This window comes from Natator depressus, chromosome 4 (genome assembly GCF_965152275.1).
Source record: "Natator depressus isolate rNatDep1 chromosome 4, rNatDep2.hap1, whole genome shotgun sequence".
Taxonomy (NCBI): Eukaryota; Metazoa; Chordata; order Testudines; family Cheloniidae; genus Natator; species Natator depressus.
In genome coordinates, this window is record NC_134237.1 from 68589833 (window position 1) to 68608094 (window position 18262).

Genomic DNA, 18262 nt, shown 5'->3' on the forward strand with positions numbered 1-18262 from the left:
AAACCAACGGTAGTAACTTGTTCCAGTCTGTTTTTGTCTTGTAATTTAATTACACTCAAGTGATTTGATTATTTGAGTTTGTAACTTTTTAACAGTAGCATGCTATTTCTCATTTAGTTTATAGTTTACATGTAAGCCAATGTGTATGGGTCCCCATTAATGAAACCAGAGACTTTTTGTATGTGAAGATAGTTCTGGAAATTAGAATTTTATTTTTTGCCATTGCATTAGTGCTAGTGGAAGCTAAAGTAGACATTTAGTAGACAGCATGTGCACTTCTAAACTGAAATAATCCTGAGTTGCAAAGCATCTTTTAACAAACTGCATCTGAGACCCAGAAGGGAGCCTAATCCTTGTGAATGGCTCCTGAAAGTATATGGTTAGGTAGAGGCTGAAGCAGTCCTAAATGTGCTTGGAACAGTGTTTGAGCCATGACCATAGGTTTTTCCCTTGTAAGTCTTCTGAGTGTGAGATACAGGTAGACAATGAAGCTGAATTATTGGGGGAAGCATCCATACTGTGCTAGAAAGAAAAACTCGGAATTGTTCTGTGTCTTACGGGCTAATTGGGTGCCATTGATCTCAAGTCAATAACAGCTCTTTTTGACTTCAGCGGTATAGGCTCACACTCAGAATAAATTGCAGGATTGGACTCTAAGCAAGCCGATCCTGTGACTTCAAACTACTCCACAAGGTCTTAATCGTTCTTTCATTCTCTTAAATGAATAACCCATTACTTGGAAGCAAATTTACCTCTCTGCCTGTACGCTACTGTTGATATGAAAGTAATCTCTTTTTTTTAATTAGAACATAGCAAAAACCTAAATATGCTGAAGCAGAAATTTCATAGAATCCCCTGAACATTCATTCTATAGAATGATTTTATTGGTGACAACATACTGCATTCCTCTTCCATGCTTTTATTGTGTAATACTAACAACTTTTCTGCAGATCTAATAGACTTGTGTAGTGGTGTTGGAGAAGTTTTTTTTCCTTGATCTCAGTAAAGAGCTACCTTAGTGATTTCTCCCTTAAACCAAAAGAGCATGCTTATAAGATAGCATTCCATATGAACATTCCAATGGATGGCTATGGTAAAAGGACCAGTTGGCTGTCCACTCTATGTATTCTAATACACTAGTAAAATACTATTTCTCTTCAGAAAAGTCCCTCTTATGGGATTGAAGTAGCAGCATTCGGACTTCTGTTAGGGCTGGTGTATGTTGAGAACATATATTGGCATAGCTACCTCTCTTGGGCCTGAAAAGAATCCACACCCCGAAAGACCTAGCTATACTCACCTTAACTCTGGTTACTTGCAGAGAGGTGGATTACCTGGGCTGATGGGACAACCCCTCCCATTGGCATAGGTAGTATCTACATTGAAGCACTGCAGCAGTTGTGCTGCTGTAACATTTCAAGTGTAGACGAGCTCTTAGAGCTTATTTCTATTTCAGGAAAGTATGATTTCAGACATTCTGTCAGACTTAAATAGGGTACTAAGTACTTTATCTGGTATGGATGAGCTAGATAAATTGAACTTCACACAAGTCAGCCGGTGCCAAGCAGCCATTTTCATAGTTGGACACCAGTTGGCTTTTACTACAGTGCACATTAGCAGTACTTGGTCATGTGCTAGCTGTATCTGGCTTCATTTTTTTCTTTTCAGTTCACATCTTTAGCGTGGATTGTTCAGATCACTCAAGATTGAACTAACTGCTATCATTGCAGCCAATGGGGTTGTGTCATTTATCCCAGTGGTTACAGGAACAGGCCATTACTGAGCTCTTTTGAAAATCCCACACTAAAGCACCATTAATTATTAATGAAAACTAGGCATCCAGATCCCTAGGTGTCTTTAAAAATCTCAACCTAAAGCTTTAATAACATCTCCAATTCCTCATATTCTAGGCTACAAACCATTTTCTCTAGTAATTGAAAGAGTGCAAGACTACTAGAGTGATTGCTGAAGCTTTGTTTCACTATCCTTCCCTGAAGTTTGATACAAGCTAGGTTCCACTTGTCTGATTATGAATAATTAAAGAAATAACTTATTTAGGATCCACTGCCAAGGTTGATAGGCTCCAACTTTATGTATTTTTAAAAAATAATTGGATTAAGACAATATGGGACATCTGAAAATCATCCTAATAGCTAAAAAAATAATGTATTCTTGTGAGGGACCTCCCACGGTCGAGCCTTGTCTTTAGACAAACAGTTTAGTTAACTGGTGTAAATCTCTACTTGGATATTCTGAATAAGTATTTCCATGAAGGGCAATGTACCACTTAAGTGGCTGAAACTATTTGCATATGTGGGTGTAGATATGGGCAAAGTCTACCTGCTGACACGTAGCACAAGCCTGTGTGAACAATTTGCTACTAGCTTTAGTGCTGCCTACTTAAGATAACTTTGCAGATGTCATGCAGGATCTTTTTGGAGAATAGAGATGCTCCGGCATTGTCAACGGGTTGTCTCTACAAGGTCATAGGTCAGGTAAGGAGGATAAATTAGATAAGTGTGAAGTCGGTATGCATAAATTAAAGGCCAGGCCAATTGACGCTTGTGTGAGAGCATCCTCACAGCAGTTTAACGTGGTTTATTAGTGTACAATGACTTGCATGTCCCCTGTAGACATCGGTTAATGACAGAGTGAGCTACAAGTAGCTGTCCCTAGAAACTTCCAAGTGTATATAGACACTTCAAAAAACGCTGGTTAAAACAAATTTTAATTTGAAAAATGATACAATTGTCTAGTTACATCCTTTGTTACAAAACCACTAATGGTTCAATCTTAAGACATCTGTTTTAAATTAATCCTCGCAAGTATAGTACAAGTTTTAAAAATCATTTATATTTATAATTAAAAGAAAATGAACCTATGCCTTACTGACTAAAACCCAATACATCTATTGTAATTTTATTCCAAGTGTGTTTGAGAATGAAGAGTGATCATCCTCTACTCACTTAGCTTAAATTAGCTGCTAAAACTATTTTTTGTCCAGGTCTTCCGTCCAGAAGATTGTTACTGTCATTTCTTCATGCTTTACAGAGTATGTGATGCTTAGACTACAGTTTTTCACAGTAGCTTTCACTCAGTTGTTGAAATGCAAGTACAACATTGTCATTTGGATCATCACAAAGTTCACCTAAGGATGTTCTGTTTCAAAAAAACCAAAAAAGTGTTAAAATTGCTTAATAGATATACATTAAAATTCTGTTTTGTCAGTACATATGTATATCATACCCGACTGCTTTAATAAGAAGTGAAAAATCTTTGAGTAGATTGTAAGCATCTCCTTCATTTAACCTAGGAAAAGGGAAAAAATCTCAAATTATTTTAAATGGTTATTAAAAGGAAACTTGTTACTACTCTATAACTCCTCTCTCATTGCTCTCAGCTGGTAGGCAAAGTCCAGAGTAAACAGACAGCCCTTACACGAGGCCACAAAGATCAATAAGTCTAACTTTAGCAGATTAATAGGAAATTAATTTCAAAATTGAGCTCATAATTCAGGCAAAACAAAGTTGCTGTACAGAGAGTAAGATTATACATATTTACATAATCATGTGTAACCTATTAAAGTATTCAAAACATTAGAAAAGAGTAAAAACACATCTGGGGAAATAGTTATTTAATGCATTTGTTAGCTGTTTTCTATCCAATAAAGTTATCTAAACTGTAATAGAAAGTGGAACAGTCAGCATGGATTCACCAAGGGCAAGTCATGCCTGACTAATCTAATTGCCTTCTATGACGAGATAACTGGCTCTGTGGATGAGGGGAAAGCAGTGGACGTGTTGTTCCTTGACTTTAGCAAAGGTTTTGACACGATCTCCCACAGTATTCTTGCCAGCAAGTTAAAGAAGTACGGGCTGGATGAATGGACTATAAGGTGGACAGAAAGCTGGCTAAATTGTCGGGCTCAACGGGTAGTGATCAATGGCTCCATGTCTAGTTGGCAGTGGGTATCAAGTGGAGTGCCCCAAGGGTCAGTCCTCGGGCCGGTTTTGTTCAATATCTTCAATGATCTGGAGGATGGTGTAGATTGCACCCTCAGCAAGTTTGCAGATGACACTAAACTGGGAGGAGAGGTAGATACGCTGGAGGATAGGGATAGGATACAGAGGGCCCTAGACAAATTAGAGGATTGGGCCAAAAGAAATCTGATGAGGTTCAACAAGGACAAGTGCAGAGTCCTGCACTTACGACGGAAGAATCCCATGCACCGCTACAGACTAGGGACCGAATGGCTCAGCAGCAGTTCTGCAGAAAAGGACCTAGGGGTTACAGTGGACAAGAAGCTGGATATGAGTCAACAGTGTGCCCTTGTTGCCAAGAAGGCCAATGGCATTTTGGGATGTATATGTAGGGGCATTGCCAGGAGATCGAGGGACGTGATCGTTCCCCTCTATTCGACATTGGTGAGGCCTCATCTGGAGTTCTGTGTCCAGTTTTGGGCCCCACACTACAAAAAGGATGTGGAAAAACTGGAAAGAGTCCAGCGGAGGGCAACAAAAATGATTAGGGGACTGGAACACATGACTTATGAGGAGAGGCTGAGGGAACTGGGATTGTTTAGTCTGCAGAAGAGAAGAATAAGGGGGGATTTGATAGCTGCTTTCAACTACCTGAGAGGGGGGTTCCAAAGAGGATGGATCTAGACTGTTCTCAGTGGTAGCTGATGACAGAACAAGGAGTAATGGTCTCAAGTTGCAGTGGGGGAGGTTTAGGCTGGATATTAGGAAAAACTTTTTCACTAGGAGGGTGGTGAAACACTGGAATGCGTTACCTAGGGAGATGGTGGAATCTCCTTCCTTAGATATTTTTAAGGTCAGGCTTGACAAAGCCCTGGCTGGGATGATTTAGTTGGGGATTGGTCCTGCTTTGAGCAGGAGGTTGGACTAGATGACCGCCTGAGGTCCCTTCCAACCCTGATATTCTATGATTCAGACCAATATATTGTCTACATTAGGAATAAGAAGAGATCAAAGACTAGCTGTTTTGTCTATAGGCAAATAAACTGAATTCTGCAGAAAGGCCCTCAGGTTATTAGTGCAATATTCCATGCAGTGGCTGGAAATTTTGCATCAGCTTCAGGTAAATTAACATTTGTGATGTTTCAGTACACTCTTTCTGTTGATATAACCTCAACTATTTGTATTGCCCAATATTTCTGTTTTCAGTGTGTTTCAGAATTTTGTATAGAAAACATTGTGAGCACTACTCTAAACAGTGTACTAAGCATTTGTCAAACATTTGAAGATGAATGATCTCTAAGGAGCTAGCAATCAAAAGACAGACAAGTATAGACAGGTTGGGGGAAAACAGGAAATTTTTGTACAAGTTAACTAGATTCACAATAGGCAGCAGGGGTGAAATAAGCTTATCAGAGCAATTTAGGACTTGTCGACATGGTAAATTAGTGTGTGTGGCAAGTCAGGGTGTGAAGCTACAGCATGCTAGCTTGCTGTGCAGTCAAGTCCCATGTTGACCATGGTACAGTGCTCTAAAAGTTCCATAGTGTGCTGTAGCAGGGCCCACATGGGTGGTTACTGCATGGCAAGCTCATGTGCTGTAGATTCACACCTTGGCTTAACAACACATTAACTCTGTGTAGACCTTAAATATGGAGAAGGGAGATGAGCTTAGAATAGTACTATATCTAAGGGGCTGCATGACAGAGTATGGAAGTGACTGAACAAGAAGCTGAGAACAAGGCAGAGAATGGATCGGGCAGGAGGCTTTGCAAAGCTTGACCAAAGAGGATAAGTTGAGAGAGGTTGTCAAGGTTCCTCCCCCACTCTGAACTCTAGGGTACAGATGTGGGGACCTGCATGAAAAACCTCCTAAGCTTATCTTTACCAGCTTAGGTCAAAACTTCCCCAAGGTACAAAATATTCCACCCTTTTGTCCTTGGATTGGCCGCTACCACCACCAAACAAATACTGGTTACTGGGGAAGAGCTGTTTGGACACGTCTTTCCCCCCAAAATACTTCCCAAAAACCTTGCACCCTACTTCCTGGACAAGGTTTGGTAAAAAGCCTCACCAATTTGCCTAGGTGACTACAGACCCAGACCCTTGGATCTTAAGAACAATGAACAATCCTCCCAACACTTGCACCCTCCCTTTCCTGGGAAATGTTGGATAAAAAGCCTCACCAATTTGCATAGGTGACCACAGACCCAAACCCCTGGATCTGAGAACAATGAAAAAGCATTCAGTTTTCTTACAAGAAGACTTTTAATAAAAATAGAATTAGAAATAAGAAATCCCCCCTGTAAAATCAGGATGGTAAATACCTTACAGGGTAATTAGATTCAAAACATAGAGAACCCCTCTAGGCAAAAACCTTAAGTTACAAAAAAGATACACAGACAGAAATAGTTATTCTATTCAGCACAATTCTTTTCTCAGCCATTTAAAGAAATCATAATCTAACACATACCTAGCTAGATTACTTACTAAAAGTTCTAAGGCTTCATTCCTGGTCTATCCCCGGCAAAGACAAAATGTAGACAGACACACAAACCCTTTGTTTCTCTCCCTCCTCCCAGCTTTTGAAAGTATCTTGTCTCCTCATTGGTCATTTTGGTCAGGTGCCAGCGAGGTTACCTTTAGCTTCTTAACCCTTTACAGGTGAGAGGAGATTTCCTCTGGCCAGGAGGGATTTTAAAGGGGTTTACCCTTCCCTTTCTATTTATGACACGCCCCCCAAATCTCAGCTAGGGTGAAACACTGGCTGGGATTTCTTCCTGGAGCTCTAGGAAAACAGAGTTAATAAGACACATGCATCTCTAAATATACTACCAAGTACATAAAGACTAACAATATTTTCCACATCTCAAGGACGATTTTAACCAGTTGATTCTGGGAAACTTTCACGTGAGAGTGCATCAGCCACTTTGTTAGAAGCTCCTGAGATGTGTTGGATGTCGAAATCAAAATCTTGGAGAGCTAAACTCCACCGAAGAAGTTTTTTGTTAGTTTCTTTGACGGTGTGAAGCCACTTCAGTGCAGCATGGTCGGTTTGCAGGTGGAAACGCCGTCCCCAAACATATGGGCGTAGCTTTTCCAGAGCGTAGACAATGGCGTAACATTCTTTTTCAGTGATTGACCAGTTGCTTTCCCTCTCAGACAGTTTTTTGCTGAGAAACACTACAGGGTGGAATTCTTGATCAGGTCCTTTCTGCATTAAAACTGCTCCCACACCACGCTCGGACGCATCTGTGGTTACTAGGAACGGTTTGTCAAAGTCTGGGGCCCTTAGTACAGGGTCAGACATGAGTGTCGCTTTAAGCTTGTTAAAGGCCTTCTGACACTTTTCGGTCCACTGCACAGCATTTGGCTGTTTCTTTTTGGTTAGGTCTGTCAGTGGGGCGGCGATTTGGCTGTAGTGCGGTACAAATCGTCTGTAATAACCGGCCAAGCCTAAAAAGGATTGAACCTGTTTCTTTGACTTTGGGACAGGCCACTTTTGGATAGCATCCACTTTGGCCTGTAGGGGGCTGATAGTTCCTTGACCCACCTGGTGTCCAAGGTAAGTCACTCTGTTTAGGCCTATTTGACACTTCTTAGCCTTAACAGTTAGTCCTGCCTCCCTTATGCGCTCAAGGACTTTTTGTAGATGTTCCAGGTGGTCTGCCCAGGAATCCGAAAATATGGCCACATCGTCAAGGTAGGCGACTGCATATTCTCCTAATCCCGCTAGGAGACCATCTACAAGTCTTTGGAAGGTGGCGGGTGCATTTCGCAGCCCGAAAGGGAGTACATTAAATTCATACAGCCCGAGATGTGTGGTGAAGGCTGACCTTTCCTTGGCAGATTCATCTAGCGGTACCTGCCAGTACCCCTTGGTTAAGTCCAAGGTAGAGATGAACTGGGCCCGTCCCAGTTTCTCTAATAGTTCATCTGTGCGTGGCATTGGATAGTTGTCTGGGCGAGTTACAGCATTTAGCTTACAGTAGTCCACGCAAAAACGTATCTCCCCATCTGGTTTGGGAACTAGAACCACTGGAGATGCCCATGCACTTTCAGAGGGGTGGATTACACCCAACTGTAACATATCCTGGATCTCCCGTTCTATAGCAGTTTTAGCTTGAGGAGACACTCGGTAAGGTTGGACTCTAATTGGGCGAGCATTACCTGTGTCAATGGAGTGGTATGCCCGTTCAGTCAGTCCTGGGGTGGCTGAGAACGTTGGCGCGTAGCTAGTGCACAGCTCCTGGATCTGCTGTCGCTGCATACGCCCAAGGGTCATGGAGAGGTTCACCTCTTCCACACCACCAGCACATTTCCCTTCGTAGTAGACACCTTCAGGCCACTCAGCGTCGTCTCCTCCCTGGGCTGTAAACTGACAAACCTTTAATTCTCTGGAATAAAAGGGCTTTAGAGAATTAATATGGTACACCTTAGGCTTTCGGTTGAAGGTGGGGAATGCTATGAGATAATTAACAGCTCCCAGGCGCTCCTGGACCGTGAATGGCCCTTCCCACGATGCTTCCATTTTATGGGCCTGGAGCGCCTTTAAGACCATGACCTGGTCCCCTACTTTGAAGGAACGCTCTCTGGCATGTTTATCATACCAGGCTTTTTGCTCTTTTTGAGCATCCTGTAAGTTTTCTTTAGCAAGGGCTAAAGAGGTTCGGAGGGTGTTTTGTAGGTTGGTTACAAAGTCCAGAATGTTAGTTCCTGGAGAAGGTGTAAATCCCTCCCATTGCTGCTTCACCAACTGCAATGGCCCCTTAACCTCACGGCCATATACAAGTTCAAATGGGGAAAACCCTAAACTGGGGTGTGGTACAGCTCTGTAGGCAAAGAGCAACTGCTGCAACACTAGGTCCCAATCATTGGAGTGCTCATTTACGAATTTACGTATCATGGCCCCCAAAGTTCCATTAAACTTCTCCACCATGCCATTTGTTTGATGGTGGTAAGGAGTGGCAACCAAGTGATTTACCCCATGAGCTTCCCAAAGGTTTTTCATAGTTCCTGCCAGGAAATTAGTCCCTGCATCTGTGAGGATGTCGGAGGGCCAACCTACCCTGGCAAAAATGTCTGCTAGTGCCTGGCACACACTGTTAGCCCTGGTGTTGCTTAGAGCTACTGCTTCCGGCCATCGGGTGGCAAAATCCATGAAAGTCAGTATGTACCGCTTTCCTCTGGGTGTCTTTTTCGGAAAAGGACCCAGAATATCCACAGCTACTCGCTGAAATGGAACTTCAATGATGGGGAGTGGCTGGAGAGGGGCTTTGACCTGGTCTTGGGGCTTTCCCACTCTTTGGCACACCTCACAAGACTGGACATAGGTAGAAACATCCTTGCCCATTCCCTCCCAGTGGAATGACCCCCCCAAACGGTCTTTGGTCCGGTTCACCCCAGCATGACCACTAGGGTGGTCATGGGCTAAGCTCAAGAGCTTGGCCCGGTATTTAGTTGGAACTACCAACTGTCTCTGAGGATGCCAGTCTTCCTGGTGTCCACCAGAAAGAGTTTCCTTGTATAAAAGTCCTCTTTCTACAACAAACCTGGATCGATTAGAAGAGCTGAGAGGCGGTGGGTTGCTCCGTGCCGCCGTCCAAGCTCTCTGGAGGCTTTCATCTGCTTCCTGTTCGGTCTGGAACTGTTCCCTCGATGCTGGAGACATCAGTTCCTCATTGGATTGTGGACCTAGGCTTGGTCCCTCTGGAAGCGATATAGGGGATGGAGCTGTTTCTGTTGACTGTGAACCGCTCTCCGCTGGTGCACTATGTTGGGATTCAGGCTCCGGCTGAGCCTCTTGTGTCGGGTTATCGGCTGCTGCCAGTTCAGGTTCGGTGGGGCCCTCTGGTGTTGAGGTTGCAAGTACTGGATTCAGTGCTGACAATGGGTCTGGTGTTGGTTGTTCGGCTGGTTCCGGTTCTGGGACTGGTTCCATCTGGGTCTCTGGGACTGGATCCACTACTGCTGTTGCAGACATTGGCCTGGGGTCCGGGTCCATCACCTCTGACCGGGTCCTGATAGAAGTTTCCGGAACAGAGCTAGGCCTCACGGCTTGTTTAGCCTGGCTGCGGGTGACCGTTCCCACCCTCTTGGCCTGCTTCACATGATTGGCCAAGTCTTCCCCCAACAGCATGGGGATGGGATAATCATCATAGACTGCAAAAGTCCACATTCCTGACCAGCCCTTGTACTGGACAGGCAACTTGGCTGTAGGCAAATCGAAAGAGTTGGACTTGAAGGGTTGAATCGTCACTTGGATCTCTGGGTTGATTAACTTGGGGTCCACTAAGGAAGCATGGATAGCTGACACTTGTGCTCCGGTGTCCCTCCACGCGGTGACCTTCTTCCCGCCCACACTCACAGTTTCCCTCCGCTCCAAGGGTATCTGGGAGGTATCTGGGCCTGTGGACCTCTGGTGCGATTCCGGTGCAATGAACTGTAATCTGTTGGGGTTCTTGGGGCAGTTGGCCTTTACATGCCCCAGCTCGTTACATTTAAAACATCGTCCAGCTGACGGGTCACTGGGGCGAGGAGGGTTGCTGGAGAACGGGGTGGTGGGACGATAAGGGGTCTGGAGGGTTCTTTGGGAGGTAGGTGGGGCTTTGGGCGGCCCCCGGTAATAGGGTGTGGCCTGGGGTTGTCCCTTCTGGTCTCCGCTCCAACTGCGACCAGTTTTTTTCTTCTCTGCCACCTCCACCCATCTGGCTCCAATCTCTCCTGCCTCGATTACAGTTTTGGGCTTCCCATCTAGGATGTACCTTTCTATTTCTTCAGGAACACCCTCTAAGAATTGTTCCATTTGCATTAGGAAGGGCAAATTTACTGGAGATTCAACACTTGCTCCGGATATCCAGGCATCCCAATGTTTCACAATGTGGTAGGCATGTCGGGTAAATGACACGTCTGGTTTCCACCTTAGGGCTCTGAACCTCCGACGAGACTGCTCGGGTGTTATCCCCATTCTGACTCTCGCCTTGGATTTAAACAGTTCATACTTGTTCATGTGTTCTTTAGGCATTTCAGCTGCCACCTCAGCTAAGGGTCCACTGAGCTGCGGCCTCAGCTCTACCATGTATTGGTCAGTAGAGATGTTGTACCCAAGGCAGGCCCTTTCGAAGTTTTCTAAGAAGGCCTCAGTATCATCACCTGCCTTGTAGGTGGGGAACTTTCTGGGATGGGGAGTGGTACCTGGAGAAGGATTGCTAGGGTTTGTTGGTATATTCTGCTGAGCCTTTACCTTCTCCATCTCCAGTGCATGCTTCCTCTCTTTTTCCTTCTCCTCCTCCACATGCTTCCTCTCTTTTTCCTTCTCCTCCTCCACATGCTTCCTCTCTTTTTCCTTCTCCTCCTCCACATGCTTCCTCTCTTTTTCCTTCTCCTCCTCCACATGCTTCCTTGCCTCCATTTCCCTCCTGTGGGCAGCCTCCTGTACCTCCTTTTCCAGCTGCATGAGTTCTATCTGTCTTTCATGTTCCTTTTGTTTTTCCTCAGCCTGAAATCTGGCTAATTCCATCTTTTGTTGTGCTGTGGATTCTGTCATCCTAACCTCTCTGTTTTTAACTAACTTTACACCCGAGGCTTAGAAATAAACAAACAAAACTTGGCTGTAAAATTTTGCTGTGCTGGAATAGAATACCTATTCTCTGATAGTGATTGTCAGCCTACAGAAAAAGACAATTCCCTTGTCTCTGCTCTGGGCCCAAATCAAAGCAAAAACTTCCAACTACTTTGAAACCTGGTTACCCAGCCCAAAGAAAAAACAAGTTTCCTTTTTAAACTTGTGCTCCTTGTAAAAAATCAAAATCCAAAAAAAAAACCCTGCCACTTTTGTCTCCAGGCAAATGGGTAGAACACCCCTCCTTCTATTTACTTTTAGGGAAACAAAAAACTCTGGGTTGGAAGACTGTGAATTTCCCTGCAGGAGTTAAGTACCCTGCCTCCAGGCAAAGAAAACCTGCAATTCACAAAGATAATCCCCTTTTGTCTCTGCTTGGCCACAAAGCAGAGAAAAACAAGCTGCTTTCAGTTTCAGCAGCTTCTGGACTTCCTTTTTTTTAAAATCTGTATTTCTAGTTCAAAAAAATCTCAACTGGATCTCAAAATGATTTCAGGTTAATCCCACCACTATGCCACCATGTCAAGGTTCCTCCCCCACTCTGAACTCTAGGGTACAGATGTGGGGACCTGCATGAAAAACCTCCTAAGCTTATCTTTACCAGCTTAGGTCAAAACTTCCCCAAGGTACAAAATATTCCACCCTTTTGTCCTTGGATTGGCCGCTACCACCACCAAACAAATACTGGTTACTGGGGAAGAGCTGTTTGGACACGTCTTTCCCCCCAAAATACTTCCCAAAAACCTTGCACCCTACTTCCTGGACAAGGTTTGGTAAAAAGCCTCACCAATTTGCCTAGGTGACTACAGACCCAGACCCTTGGATCTTAAGAACAATGAACAATCCTCCCAACACTTGCACCCTCCCTTTCCTGGGAAATGTTGGATAAAAAGCCTCACCAATTTGCATAGGTGACCACAGACCCAAACCCCTGGATCTGAGAACAATGAAAAAGCATTCAGTTTTCTTACAAGAAGACTTTTAATAAAAATAGAATTAGAAATAAGAAATCCCCCCTGTAAAATCAGGATGGTAAATACCTTACAGGGTAATTAGATTCAAAACATAGAGAACCCCTCTAGGCAAAAACCTTAAGTTACAAAAAAGATACACAGACAGAAATAGTTATTCTATTCAGCACAATTCTTTTCTCAGCCATTTAAAGAAATCATAATCTAACACATACCTAGCTAGATTACTTACTAAAAGTTCTAAGGCTTCATTCCTGGTCTATCCCCGGCAAAGACAAAATGTAGACAGACACACAAACCCTTTGTTTCTCTCCCTCCTCCCAGCTTTTGAAAGTATCTTGTCTCCTCATTGGTCATTTTGGTCAGGTGCCAGCGAGGTTACCTTTAGCTTCTTAACCCTTTACAGGTGAGAGGAGATTTCCTCTGGCCAGGAGGGATTTTAAAGGGGTTTACCCTTCCCTTTCTATTTATGACAGAGGTAAACCAAACTTTGAAGGCAATGACAAGAAACTTAAATGTGATAAAAGAGCAGAGGGAGCCAGCGGAGGGATTCAAAAATATTCATAGGCAAGTAATCCGATCAAATTCACAGGCAAGGAAGATGAGTTTAGCAAATGTGTGTTGAATGCACTGATGTGGGCTCGTAGGCTGTGTGTGTTTGGTAGGCCAGAAAGAAGAGTGTAGCAGTAGCTAAAGAAAAAAAGAGAGGGCCTAAAAGAGATTTGGCTCTGGGCAGCGGAGTTGAAAACAATGACCAAAGAGATCACAATGTGCATTGCGTGACGCAGGGCCAGCTCCAGCGTTTTTGCCACCCCAAACGGCGCAAAAAAAAAAAAAAAAAACCTTGCCGCCCGCTGAACACAGAGGCGGAATAATGGTGCGGCTGCCAAAGTGCTGCCAGCAACTGAAGAAGAGTTGTGTTCCCGTCGCCGAATTGCCGCTGAGCGCGAAACGCGCTGTGACGGAGTGGCTGCTGAATTCCCGCCACCACCGAGGGCGGATTGCCGCCCCAGAGCCCGACATCCTGCCGCCCCTTTACATTTGCCACCCCAGGCACCTGCTTGGTTCTCTGGTGCCTGGAGCCGGCCCTGGTGTGACAGCTCCTGGAGACCAGTTAAATTGACGTAAGCAATGCAGTGTCTACGCGATTAAGTTGACGTAGCAGGCAAGTTACATCAGTGGGAGGAACGCTCTAGTATAGAAACTGACATTAAGTCCCCGTAAGCTGCCTTACATCAACATAACTCTGGAATGTATACCAGGCCTAGTTGTCAGGGGAAGCTGGAAATCTTAGCAGTCTGAGAGGAGATGGAGATAGTAGGAGCGTTTGATGCTTGGGACACAGTGGGAGGTGGTGTGCATTTGTAGGCCAAGTACATTAGCCACAATGATTGGAATTGAAGTTGTGATCATGAGTTGACATTTAAATTGCCATTTTTAGGTTTTACTACTACCTGCTACTTAAATGAAGAGGCCTGTTCACGCTTCTGACATTGTATGTAGCCTCAGCAAGTCACACTGTTCACACTTGGAAGTTTGTAACTATAAATACCAGAAACTTAATATTTTAATAAGGAAAAATTCTATGCTAGTGGATAATCATGACAAGGGAGGGATCGTGTCCTATATTTTGTGGCTATGCAATTGCAGGTAGTTAACTTATATCCCATGTTCAAAAGATATTCAGCCATTACAACTTTGCAGCAAAGTATTCAAATTAAACAAGAAGTCCATACCAGTTATCTCTTGTCAATGCAATCAAGGAGCCATGTTTAAAGAAGTCAAGGGCATAAGCATTCAGTGGCATTCTTCTTCCTTGATTATCATATTTCTCCAACCAACACAGAGGAGCATTTCTGACATTAACACCAATTGTACGCAAGACAGCCTGAGAAAATACAATTGTTTTTCAAATGTTTGTGTTTATGATACTTTTGGTGTGTTACTAATTATTGTATGCACTCTAGGATTTTAGACCTATTGCTAAAAGGAGTTGCATGTCTATAATCTGTGCCACTCTGAAAATTTAGGATCATGTTGTCTGTGGGTTGATATAGCAGACCCTTTGCACTTGCAGAGGGTCAATTTTCATTTTCTATGTTGAAGTAGCTGGAGTTTTGGCCTGTAATTGATAGGTGTTCTGAGCTCTATAGATTGCAACAAAGGCCCCATGGTGTTGCAGTAGCTTACAGGGCAGCATGACTCTGGGCTGCCCTAGACTGCTCTCTCAACATTCAGCACTACCTTATCCATGAGATGTTTCTGAATTTGGGGTGGCTTTTGACCCACATACAGAGAATGTGTTCAGATCTGTCTGAAATGGGCTGAATATGAACTCCAAACTCAAACACCTTAAAACATGGAACTGTTTGGTGGTGGACTTGTATTTCCTGCTCCCAATTTCAGGAGTGTTAGGAGGTGGGGATTTACTTTAGTCTATTATAGAAATAGGGGTCCTGCTGTAGCCTGGGGATGGTCCTTGCACTGGGCTGCACCCTAAAGGGAGACAGCTTGCACTTCCTGTATGTTGGGGTTGGGTAGGGTTGCTGTGACAGTAGACCTAACTTACACCATGACTGCTATAGCCTATACGCTTCATAGCTTATGTAAGAACACCCCCAGCTAATGCCTTTTTCCCCACCCCCAACTTACTCTGTAACGCCCTCTTTACTAGAGGTCTTCACTAAGAGTCTTTATGGCTGCTTCATAATTGGTGCAAAGGGGTCATAGAGAAGTTAAGAATTACCCTCTCCCCCAGAATGAAATTCAGATGCAGAACGTAACGGCCATTCTGCATCAGACCAAAGGTTCATCTAGCCCAGTATCCTGTCTTCCGACAGTGGCCAATGTCAGGTGCTTCAGAGGGAATGAACAGAACAGGTAATCATCAAGTGATCCATCCCCTTCTGATTTTGAGGCCCTCTCTACAAAAAATAACTTACTTCATTAACATTCTCAGCATCAAATAAATCCTGGTCAACGGTTCCAGACAGGCATGTGAAAGGTGACACAGAAGCTATGCTTTTGGTGCTATTCATCAAATGAGATGTCAGTTCAGAGTTATTGCATTCTTTATGTGTAAAATCTAATAAGAACAAGTTTTAAAATGTGAATGTAATAAAATTTTCACAAGCTCAAGTGCCCTTTAATAATCAGTGCATTTGAAAAGCAGTTAATTTTTTTCAGTTGTAATAGGTAATTTTAACTATCAAAATCTCAATTAGTTTGGAACTGTGTGTAAAGTATAAGTCTCCCTAATGCTTCAAAAATTAAACCTAAGATATCCTGGGTCTTGCTAAAACTGATTAAGACTTAGCATATGATTGATTTTTTTTTAAACTAAAATTAACCACCTCAAATATCTTTTTTTTCCTGCTACCTTTAAAAAAAATTTAAACTAGGGTCAAAATAATAGTGCACACTAAACATACTGAAATGGTGAGAAAATGGGCTCATTGAAATATCTTTAAAGAGATATGATTACAGTTCCTATAGGGAAAAGGGAGCGCAAAGGAACAGCTGTTCTTGAGATGATTAAAGAGAAGTAACAATGAGGGGACTGGAGGAATGGAATCTGCAGAGGGTGGCACTGAGGAACTAATGCATGAGTGTGATCCTGTATTCCCTGCACATAAAAAATAATCCCTAATGTAAATGCCCAGGGTATTATGAAAGAGGCTGTCTGATGAAGCCACAATTTTCTCTTGAGCATTTAGTTGCACACACAAACCAGTCGAAGCTTCAATTTCCTGGTTTGTGACACCACCCCCACTAATTTACAATTACTTGTACCACAAATAAATAAATATTCACCAATTAATAAATCAGTATTTGGGTTTCTCCAACAGTGCAAAGCATTTCCTTAATTATTAAAATAAATAATTTCAATATTAACATGACAAAACACTGGTAATTCACATCATTCTTGCAGATAACCACCAAGGCAGCACTTCATAACTGACAAGACATGAACCACTTTGCAAGGCTCAGTGGGTCGCACCCAGCTGCCTGAGAGCTGCAAAGTTCTATGGTTGTTAGGAATCAGCAGGAGCCTAGATGGAAAGGAAGGAGCAGCCCATCTGGAACTGTATGGTGGTTCCTACTGCTGCCGCCATCTTCTCCCTGCTCTGCCTCTTACTGCCTGTGACCTGATTACACTGGAAGTCTGTTGTGATCCTGCTATCCATCCAGAGGAGCATAGACCTGATGGTGGTGGTGAAGCCAGGCAGCTTTCCTCCAGCTCTAGTGGCTGCTTGTCATCACTCTGCAGGAAGCTGTCTGCAGAACCAGGCAGTCATCACTGGATCAATGACATTTGGGTCAAATTTTCAGCCTTATCTTTCCCATTATTAGGGCTAGACCCTTTCTTTAAATGAAAGCTGAGATTCTGATGTCAACACACGACTGACAGCTGGGGCCCAAGGGATGTGTGCGTTATCTATTTGCCTTAAACTTGCCCTGCCCAGAGCTGTGTTGGAATCCTGCGAAGGAGGCAAAGCTGAGGTGACAGTAGGAGCCTATCAGAGCATGTGATCCCATTTTGAACATTAGCACAGTGTATTGTGAGTGGCATCTCATTTGAACATCTCAGATAGGAAGAGTGGTTTGTAGGTGGAACCTGGGTGAGTGAGTTTTATTTTTTTGTCCCCAATTTGAGCGCTGCCCAGCAGTACCAGCTCCCTCCCCTTACAGTCTCTCACACCAAGACCACCAGTCCCCCTCACCTAGATGACTCTCCCAACTCAGAAACACCAGCCTCCTCTCCTCTCCCCATCCTTAAAAGCATCAGCACACTCTCCTAGAAGGCCCTCCCCCAAACCTTTTTTGATCTGCAATCCACAAAGCGGCAGAAAAAAAAAAACCTACCCCGTGACCAAAATTATTCAATCCTTTTGTGACACTAACAGACTGGTCAACTTGGATATGACCCATAACAATTAAACAAGAGTCACTGAAATGTAACCAAGACAATCTACTTGTATATCTACAGTTCAAAGATATGTCCCAGACCAGCAATCATGAACCCATTTATTTGTAGTAATAGAAATCAAGGGTAGATGCTAAGTGTATTTGTCTACATTTACCTATATCTTAGAAGTTTAACAAATGTAATAAGATTAGCTTGTAGATGCTAATTTCCTTTCATGTCTTAATGGCCCTATATTATGTATGTGGATGATTCAGTTAACCTCAAAATTAAAGATATAAGATACTACAGGAACTAATAATATTATTTACATTATTTTCAGCTTAATTATCTATGCTATAATGAACTGTCTTGATAGTTTGAATGGCTAATTGCCCTATGTTAATAAATGCAACTAGTCTACCTGTGTATACACAGGAAATAGAAGATTAGCTTCACAGCAACAATCTGCACTGCCTATTCTTCATCGGGGGAAGGTCCTGCTGCGACAATTGCTGTCAAGAGGCTTATCAGCTTGTAGAGAACTATAAAGCAAGCTTCGGGACTGATCCTTTTTATCTCAGGTCTGCTTAAACTTTAATAGGGAAGGTCTAAGCCACAACACTGAGGTCTCTAGGTTTATTCTGGATTTACCCTGGAATGCTCATGGAAGAATTTGAACAAACTCTACACCTGGACTGCCTATTGCACTATAACGTTTTTAATTGATTCCAAAAAGACTTTTACAAATCAGCAGCCTCAGCATGAAACTCTGCTATGAAACTAA

General features: G+C 43.3%; 1 protein-coding gene across 1 annotated transcript in view; it reads right to left on the minus strand.

Moving 5' to 3' along the window:
* Positions 1-2741: 2741 nt before the first annotated feature.
* The window catches only part of LOC141986541 (putative ATP-dependent RNA helicase DDX60), a 79866-nt gene continuing 64345 nt past the window's right edge, over positions 2742-18262 (minus strand). The window contains exons 34-37 of the mRNA XM_074951116.1: positions 15512-15654; positions 14306-14457; positions 3247-3309; positions 2742-3159 (exon numbers count right to left, since the gene is read on the minus strand). Coding sequence (XP_074807217.1) covers positions 3069-3159; positions 3247-3309; positions 14306-14457; positions 15512-15654 — 449 coding nt within the window. The 3' untranslated portion in view covers positions 2742-3068. The remainder of the gene's footprint in view (positions 3160-3246; positions 3310-14305; positions 14458-15511; positions 15655-18262) is intronic.